Below are 9,666 nucleotides of genomic sequence, written 5' to 3'. Positions count from 1 at the left end.
TACATTTAGAAAAATACCCAAAATAAAATTGTTACTCTCTTATAATATATTAATCGAAATTATTCAAAATGAAGTCTGCATAACTTAGCTTTGCAAAAACATATGTCAGTATCTAAAAAATGGAAACAAACATTTCCAATATAGATAAATAAATGTTATTAAATTATTCATAACCTTGAAAAACAAAAACTGTTTTTTTTACAATTTGCCAAGGAGCATTCAAGCATCTTGTTAATACGCCTGTTGGAAAGTTAATATAACATACTAATTATAGATCCAACATTCTAACAAACATATTATAATCCCGAATAATATATTAAATATGGATGTGAGTGAGAATATACGCTAAAAAACGAAATAAAGTAAGTGCTCCCGACAGGTCAGCACTAACATTCATGACATACATTTTTGTGTCAGAACTGACATGTGTCAATGGTAATTGAGATATATCTTTGGTGCCTGATGTCAATGGTGGCAGCTAATACTGAACCGATGTAATGGATTATGAATTGATAAAAAATATACATATTAGAGTGGGTCCAATTTTTTGGTCTTTGGGACACTGTGATTTGGTTGTATGAGTTATTTTAAGAAAACTTTGCTGAAGAAACCAAATAAATACATATTGTGGTACATTTAATTATGTAACCGGATAAAAAATTATAATATAAGGTTGTCAAATATCTCCCTTCCGCCTTTTTGTATTATAAACCAAGAGCAAAAAAGCGGAAGGGAGATATTTGACAACCTAATATTAGTTGAATATTCGATTGTTAATTAATATGGATTGTTAAAAAAATATGGGGATAAAACAATTTCAACAAAAAAAACAACGGAGAGACGCAGGTGCAAAAAGTTTGGAAATCACTGCTGCAGGCTTACGTAACCTATTGTTCAAAACTTAATTTATTCTTATAATTAAATAATTATTTCTTGTAATTTAAAATAATATCATCGGCATAATTTTTTTAGATGACCCATAGAATTTCAATGTGCCCCCTTGTGCATTTTTTCGGTCCCATATAATTTGACCCGCCCTAACTTCTACCTATATATATATATATATATATATATATATATGTGTGTGTCAGTGTGTGTATATATGATTAAATAAAATAGAAAAAGATTGCTTTTTAGACATGAGCACAAGACTTATTCAAAATTCGCGTGGTTCAATACTTCGATATAACCCAATTCAAATCACAACCGACACATGTCAATACTTCCAACTTCACTCCATGTCATGTCATGTCATTCCTACCATATGTCAGCGCTGACACGTGTCGAAGTTTAAAACGACATATGACGTCACGTCTCAAGTTTCTCTAGTTTCGAGCACAGTTCGGGTAATTCCGACGCTCCAGCGGATGTTTTCGAATCGGTCACGGAAGCGGATCGTGAATCTCCGCTTTCGGCGGTCTCTGGACCGGAAGATGCGGTTTCAGCGGCGGCGGCGGCGGGTTTTGGAACTTCTAAGGAGCACTGCCCCTCCCAGCGGGCCTTGCTGCATGCATGAGACTGAAAAAGACGGCACAGAGTTGGAAAATAGAAATAGAAGGGAAATGATAGATGATAGATGACAAATGATAGATGATAGATGATAGATGAGATAGGTGATAGTTGATAGATGATAGATGAACGGCATGTAAACGTAAAAGCGTACCTACAATCAGACCCAAAGTTTAATTAATAGTCCGATTCTGCCGCAAAACAGAAAAATGTTATGGCAAGGCTACGATACGCTCCAACTTCCATATATTATGCTACTGAATCATACTAAATACTGTCAAAATGTCATGTATTTGCTGAGCATTCAGGCGTTTTACACATAAACTGCAACGTCACTCGTATGTTATAAACCTGCGTCAGAAATACCCTGTAATCTAATATCGTTTTTTGACATTTGTGCAGTTTCTAGGTTAAGTTTTGTATCTGACAACCTGAGAAAAACGCCTGACTGCACAGCAACCACATGGCTTTTGCCAATATTTAGATCGAATTAGCATAGAAAGTTCTTCATAACATAGCCTTGCCATAACATGGGTCTGTTATTCGGCAGAATCGGTCCATAAGTAAGAGTAGTAAATAAAAAATAAAGTAGAGCAAATACTGTCCCAATGCCAGATAAAAATGCAACAGTGTACAGGTAAAATGAAGCCCAGATTTCATATATCTGCAGGTACACCTTCAGTAAAGTTGAACGAGTAAATATAAAGTAGTCGCCCGACATGCAAAACCATTTGTAAAAGTGTGCAAAAATAGTTATATTTAGTTAAAATTAATTAAACTGAACGTAAGAAACTAACAATTCTAACTAAACCAGTTAACTGTGGCGCTCTCATTAGACCGTGTGCACAGTTTTGTATTGTCCTAATCGAGGTAAAATGTTTCAAGGTAAAATACCAGTTTGTCATTATTTATTTTATTTCGGCATATCCTCAAAAGGATGTTCCATGGTGTGTAACGGTTAAGCTCACGGACTCGTGTAGTCGAGGTTGTGAGCTATCCACTGAGAAAGTATATGCAAAAAATATTTATCGATTGCAAGACATTTTTCTCAATTTTAACTAATTCTATTGAAGAGCAATAATAAAGATAAATCTTTAACATCTTTGAAAAAACGTTCAGAACTACAAGTTCTGTAAACTGTGTTGGCTATCGTACACCCTACTCTATTATTTTTGTCAAAAAGGCAACCCAGTGGTCAACCACCCTATGTGTAGATAAACGTATATATATTAGTGTTGGCGTATACATGTTGCAGCAATGCCCACGAAAGGCAATTTTCAATTAAGATTATATTAGAGAACAATAACCTGAAGTAAAAATTTGATATCATACTGCTTGATATCAAACTGTCCTAGGTTGAAATAGACCCCGGGTCTACTTTGTGCTCGCCTACGTTACTATGTCGGGCTCAAAAGCAATGCCAACTTATATATTAAAAACAATCTTATACAAGAATTGCTAATTAATATATTTTATTATTATTATTATTATTAACAATTTATTTTGTATAATATATTTCTAATCAACTAATTTCCGGAATGACCGAGAAAAATATTTTTAGGTAATTTTGTAACTCCAGAGGCTAAAATATAATTTCATGATTACTTTCTCTTAAAACTTTCAATATGTCTTTCAAGTTATTGAACTCGAGTATTACGTCTCTTTTAGTGTAATACTTTTTACGCCATATAAATAAATATTTTATAAATAACAAATATTTCATAAATTAGTAAAATTTCAACATAAGGCGCTTCACAAATACAAATTCCCTAGCAACTACATTCATTATCGATTCGAATATTATAAAACTAATTTGTTTTATAATCTTGCTAAAACAATAAAAATTAAACCATATCTGCTGATAGATCGAAATTTGTTGTCAAACAATTTAGGATACATGAAACGATAACATTTTTATTAGATAATGATTATGAAATTACAAAATGCATTGCTGATCAGAAAAAAGACAAAATCGCGCGCGTCATTTTCATTGATAAGAAGTTAGCGATGATTTTATCGCAAAAACGGTACATGGTTTATAGTTCAGAATGAATTATCATTTTAGAACAGAAGTTTAGATTAAAGTACAAAAATAAAATCAGTCATCTGCCGCAAAATCTAATTAGTATTCGAAATACAAATCAATTTCCAAAAACCTGTCCAACATCCAGTCACCAAATCCTAGATGAAATAAGTAAAAAACATTGGAAAATGTTAGATGACTCGAAAAGTAATCATTTTCCGACAGAGCATAAATTATATGAGCGTGAAAAAGACTTTAATAATTGATGATCAATAATTAAAAAAAAAATTACCATGGTGAAATCTCTGCGCCAAGGTTGAGAGCCACATTTGCCATCACAAAGAGGGCAGGGTCTCTCGAGAGCATAGCCTCCGCATTCGGAGCAATCCAGCGAAACCTGAAATATAAAATAAGGATAATTAATAAGTTAAATTAATTTTGTCTTAATTTTGGAACAAGAATCAGAACAATAGTTGTATAGGTTGTTGCTATTGAACTGGTCCTTATCCACGTCGATTTTTAGAAGTCAAGCCAACGGGTGTCCAAAAGGTATGTGATACTTTCTTAACTTATAGCCCTTTCTCTGTGATTTTTAATTTGACACAGCAATACCGAGAAAGGGCTATTTTTACTTGAAATCATATTTTAGACAAATATGTGAAATCGGATATCAGCCTGGCTGATCGAAGTAGATATCAAATCTAGATCCTTGTGGTCGCAAACCTAGAACCTCAGTAGACATTTGTCCTTGTTTGACAAGTTCTTTAAACAGCACATTTTAAAGAAATCTCTACTTAAGAGCAAACTACCAATATTCATTATTCTATATTTGCAACATAACGACTCAGAGTATAACGAATATAATAAAAAGATGTAAAAATAGAATTTAATATGTGATGTGGTATTTCACTTGCAACTATGTAATCTCTGTTTAGCAAAACCCGACTAATTAATAATTCATAAGTCAATAAATTATATAGAACTCCACATGTGTGCAAGTTGCTTATACTTGATCTAAACCAGATTAAACAATTGGAAAGATAGAGATGGATTTAATGAAAATCCACGTGGGTAAAACATACAATTTTAAAGAAAATAGATAATATAGTGCACAGCTAAAATGCAAACGAAAGTGTTCAATATTTTCCTACAAACAAATTTCAATTTAAAATATTTTCTATTCGACCATCCGGATCAGAGTTGAAGACTGTAAGGGAGTCCACCAAAAACTTCCTGAAGAGTTTTAAAATGTGATGCAGGAGACGAATGGAGAAGATTAAGTTGACATATAATGTAACAAACAAAAAGTTCTGAAAAGAGTGGGCGAAAAAAAAAATTACTGATCATGATCCTGAAAAGAAAAGGAAACTGGGCTCATTCTGCAAGAAGAGTGCCTCCTGCATGACGTCGTCGAGGGTAAAATATAAGCACTTAAAAGATTGGAAAGAAGAAGAATGCAGATGGTTGATGACTTACGCGAGAAGAGAAAATACAAGGAACTGCAAGTCAAAGCACAGTATTAGGAAGCATGGAAACAGAAATTTTGAAAGGAAAATACATGAAAAAGAGTAATACCAGTAATGGTAATGATAGACGAGGAAGGGAAAGGATATCATTAATTTTGTGGTGGCTCTCACACCATAGACCTGCCTCGGGCAGACTACCATTTATTAATCATATGTCAACTATTTACCAACATATGACATGTCTATCATCTTTACCAACTATCTATCATATGTCAATAATTATCCTACCTGCTGATCGGCCCAAGAAACGCCGCAAGTGAAACAAGAGACCAATTGAGTTCTGAGCTCTTCGATTGTCAGGATGTTGCCTGCAGAATTATTTCCTGCTCCACCAGACAAACCGGCCTGCTGCTGCGAATATTTACGATGATGCTGGTTGTTGATGGTCGAATAATCGATGCGGCACATCTCGGATAGAGCCGACGACACGGACATCGAGCGGCCAATATTGGACCTGGGAAAAAGACAGAGAAATTAGGTATAAAATTAATAATAGTAATAAATAAAATAAATGCACATTTTTTCCGCATAGTCAAAAAAGTTTTTAAACTGAAAAAGAAATTTATAATCGAAGGTAATAACTTATATGGATAGAAAATATAAATAATGTTGGATCATTATAAAGCAGAATCGACGTCCACCCTAACAATTTAGCCAGTCATATACTAGAAAGCCCAGCCCACTAAGGAAATTTATGCACTAATTTCATTTAGTAACTTTTGTATTATTTTTCTTATCTTTACTTTTGTATTATTTTTGTATTTGTTTTATATAATACTCGTACGTAATAAATTGTTCGTAAGGAATATCTATTATAATGTAATCCCTTTCAATTTTCAATTCAAAACCTTAATAAATGTTTTTAAATGAAGGTTACAATTATCCAGAGAAACCTCCACAATATCTATTTCATGTCTACTATTTGCGCATCTCTGTGGGTAGGATTTCACATAACCTTTCGCATTTAACAATTTATATTAATTTTGTAGGATCAAATAAAAGTATGTAGGTTGAAGAAGCGACATTTTATATGTTACATATATTTATTATATTCTAAATCTAAATAGAATAAAATGTCGAGCACGCGCCAGCGAAAAAAAACTGAAAAAATTTCCTTCTTTGCACATTTGTAGTAGGAAAGAGCGGGGGCTTGAATTTTTTTCGTATTCTAACATATATTTTTTCGTACCTATATGAAAATCGTATATTTTTTGAATAATTTTGAAAAATTTTGGATTTTTTAAATTCAGGTAAAAAATAAATACACGTGGTATCTTGCTGCAACCCTCTCTCTCCTAAGTGATATTTCGTGATTTTTTGTCAAACCCCCCCTACCCCTAAAAACCTCACGTGATTAATGGACGGGGCGACTATATGAATATTTCTGACAAAATACTAGATCAAGATTATATCCAGTGTTACCCTTTGCTAAAAATGTGCCTATTTAAAAAAATATATATGTTTTGAATTGGTTGAAAATGTAACTAGGATTTCGTAAAATTCTTTTCATATCAAGATTAAAACATTGGATCTGTTGGCTCCCTGGCTGTCTCTTTTTACCTAACCTATGGAATAAAAAGGGACAGTTGACAAATTTTCAGAAAAACAATAAAAAACTACATTTCTATAATTAGGAATTAATTGGAAGCTTTACTGAACATAGTTTCATGGTTGCTTGTTTGATTCGTTATGTGTTGTAATTTAGTACATTTGGTTCAAATAATACAATTACTTAGAGTAAAATTGGAACCCTGTAATAGTTTTAAAGGCAGTTACAACTACATTAATCAATTAGTTATTAATTCTAGTATTACTTTTATTATTCACAAATTTTATTTATTAATTTTATTACCATTATTTGTTTTCATTTTATATTAAATCATCATAATACTATCCTTTATTTTGTACTCTATTTTATTTATATTTATGGTATTATTCACTTATGTTACTAGATGTTATATTATTTAGCAGTTGTAACAGATATTGTAATTCAAAAAAAAAGTCGAAAAAAATAGTTATTAATAGATTTCCACTTACCCAAGTTCTGTCATAGGTGTCTGAATGCTCGTCATAGACATCTTGTAAGGAACTGCAAAAAAAGAAAAAAAAAAAAGTTAGTATATATGTCAATTGGCAAAAGAAAAATGATGAAGTAGAACATAAACTCTTCACATACATGCATGATTTTTTCAATACTAAAAATCGTTAGAGTCGTTTCAATAATTCTTTATTCCTAGACAAAAATGATTTGTGTTAATGCGCAATTTGTTCTTTATCGTATCTAAATAATTCAATCAGCAATTATATTAAAATTGCTAATTATGTTCACAGCTGAGCAAGTTCAGAGAATTTCAAGAACAGAGTGCGTTTTCTACTCGCCACTGCAGTTTTATTATCGACTCCACACACGACAAACAGAACTCACATATCTTGAACGCACACTTTCACCTATTGTTGCTTATTGTTATTATTGCGATGCTGAATGATATTTTAATGAAAAATCATACTTTGTATCATCATCCAATTGATTAGAATTGATATACGAAATATATCATGTTTACACTAAAATCTACTTCAGAGTAGATAGAGTTAGAGCTGTGGACTTCTAATCAGAAGTTCCAGGTGCGATAGTAATGTCAAGAAGTAGTGGCATCATTTCTCACTTGGAAATATAGTTCTTTGTATCATCCAATTTGTCGCTAACTGATATAAAAATATACCATTATGTTCACAATAAAATCTACTTTGAAGTAGATGCAGTTAGAGCTATGGACTTTTAATCAGAAGGTCCAGACTCGAACAGCCTGATGTCAAGCAGTAGTGACATCAGTTTTCACTTGGAAGTATAACACTTATATCATCCAATCTGGAAGATAGTGTTATAAACATTTGATATAAAAATATATCATATTTACATAAACATCTACTATGGACTTCCAATCAGAAGTTCCAAGTTCGGCCAGCCTGACTTCGGGCAGTAGCGGCATCGTTTTTCACTTAAAAATATAGTTTTTTGTATCATCATCCAACTTGTCTTCAACTGATTAAAATTGATATTGAAATCTGTCTGTTTAATATGATCTAAAAGTGAAATTTATAGCAAATTTTAAATTTCTATTTAAATTACAGTCTGTTTATTGTTATATGAGAACATTTAGTAATGTAGTTTTGTTAATTTAACAAGAGACTTTTAGAACCCTGTAGTTTTCTCCTTTCTAGTTTTTTTGACCTCATTAGTATTTTTGACTTATTTATTTTGGAGCAATATCTCAAAAAGCTATTTTCACTTGATATCATATTTGAGATCTCTAGTAGAAATCCGATATAACTATTGCTTGATATCAAGTTGACTAAGGTGAGCATCGAACCGACAACCAATAGTTGGTAGATCAAGTTACTATTGCTTGATATCAAGCTGACTGAGGTGGGTATCGAACCGACAGCCAGTAGTTGTTAGATCAAGTTCTTTATCTCTATTAGCACAAACAGCAAATCGATAACAATTTTCTAGTATAATTTGTAGCTAAAATTGTTAAATTTAAGAAAAATTCAATTTTTGCCCTGTTGGTGCAGTTTTTGTTATGAAAATCTCATAAATAAATATATTTACTAAAGTTTTTAAATTGAATCACATAATTCATAAAAATCTAAAAATATGTACAAATAAAGCTTAACTTTTCAAAATGTATTAAATTTCGATATTAACCCAGCAATACATAGTTCAATCAGCACAAAAAATGAGAAGACAAAAAAAGTCCAGTAATTTGCAGCAATCTATAAAACGAATTTTTCAGTATTGCATTAAAATTTTTGATTGTAACTCAGTTGTTATTTTATGTTTTTCTTGTAAATTTTCTAATTTTCTATGTTTTTAATTTCCAAATCTCTAATTTATAGAGCAAAAAAAAATATGATGTCGAAATTAATAATAACAATAAAAAAGTATGAAAATTTCAAATTATTTTACTATTTCATATCATATTTTATTTTTGTCATACCCGGACGTCCAAACACTAGATTGGCATTCGATTTAGACATTCTACTAAATATTGCCAAAAATATGCGGATGTTGAAATAACGAAATCGGTGCAGAAATTAAAAAACAAATAACTGGAAGTTTAAAAAATACAATAATGCACGTTTAAATATGGCAGACATATGGCTTCAACTTTATGGTAAAAGGCTTTCTTCACTTTAGCGGCCACAAAAAAAAGTGGCAGTATAAAGGGCGAACGACAAATCTTGTATTTTTAGTATCTGTAACATAAGGATATCGGCATATTGATTTATTTATTACGATCGTCCTTTTATCTAGAGAATATTTCTGTATTGCATAATTTATTATGTTGGAAGAGCTAGTATTTTATATGACCTTGTCATTAAATCATTACGTTATATATGTCATACGATTGCGATGACGATTCATATTACTTAATATATCGAATTGATTCCGTTACGCTTATAAACACATATGGAAATTATAAGAAAAAAGGATTTTTTATGAACCATTAGTAGGTACATTTATTAAAAGTTAATAGTAGTAAGGTAGAAGACATAAAAATAAATGCATAGAAACTTCGAAAAGGGTATTCTAGTGTAGAAATTCAA

At 31.5% G+C, this 9,666-nt stretch overlaps 1 protein-coding gene across 1 annotated transcript; it reads right to left on the bottom strand.

Moving 5' to 3' along the window:
• Positions 1 to 1,097: 1,097 nt before the first annotated feature.
• LOC113378183 (protein pinocchio-like) lies at positions 1,098 to 5,478 on the bottom strand. The gene is made up of 3 exons (XM_026618714.1): positions 5,287 to 5,478; positions 3,825 to 3,929; positions 1,098 to 1,518 (listed from the first exon to the last, which is right to left on the bottom strand). The coding sequence occupies exons 1-3, from the start codon at positions 5,464 to 5,466 to the stop codon at positions 1,309 to 1,311; spliced, it is 495 nt and encodes a 164-aa protein (XP_026474499.1). The 5' UTR covers positions 5,467 to 5,478; the 3' UTR covers positions 1,098 to 1,308.
• Between the last annotated feature and the right edge of the window lie 4,188 nt (positions 5,479 to 9,666).

The sequence above is a fragment of the Ctenocephalides felis genome, unplaced genomic scaffold (assembly GCF_003426905.1).
Source record: "Ctenocephalides felis isolate EL2017-DRISC unplaced genomic scaffold, ASM342690v1 CF-g0.4_SCAFFOLD_01886, whole genome shotgun sequence".
NCBI lineage: Eukaryota > Metazoa > Arthropoda > Insecta > Siphonaptera > Pulicidae > Ctenocephalides > Ctenocephalides felis.
This window is presented reverse-complemented; position numbering and strand designations above follow the sequence as displayed.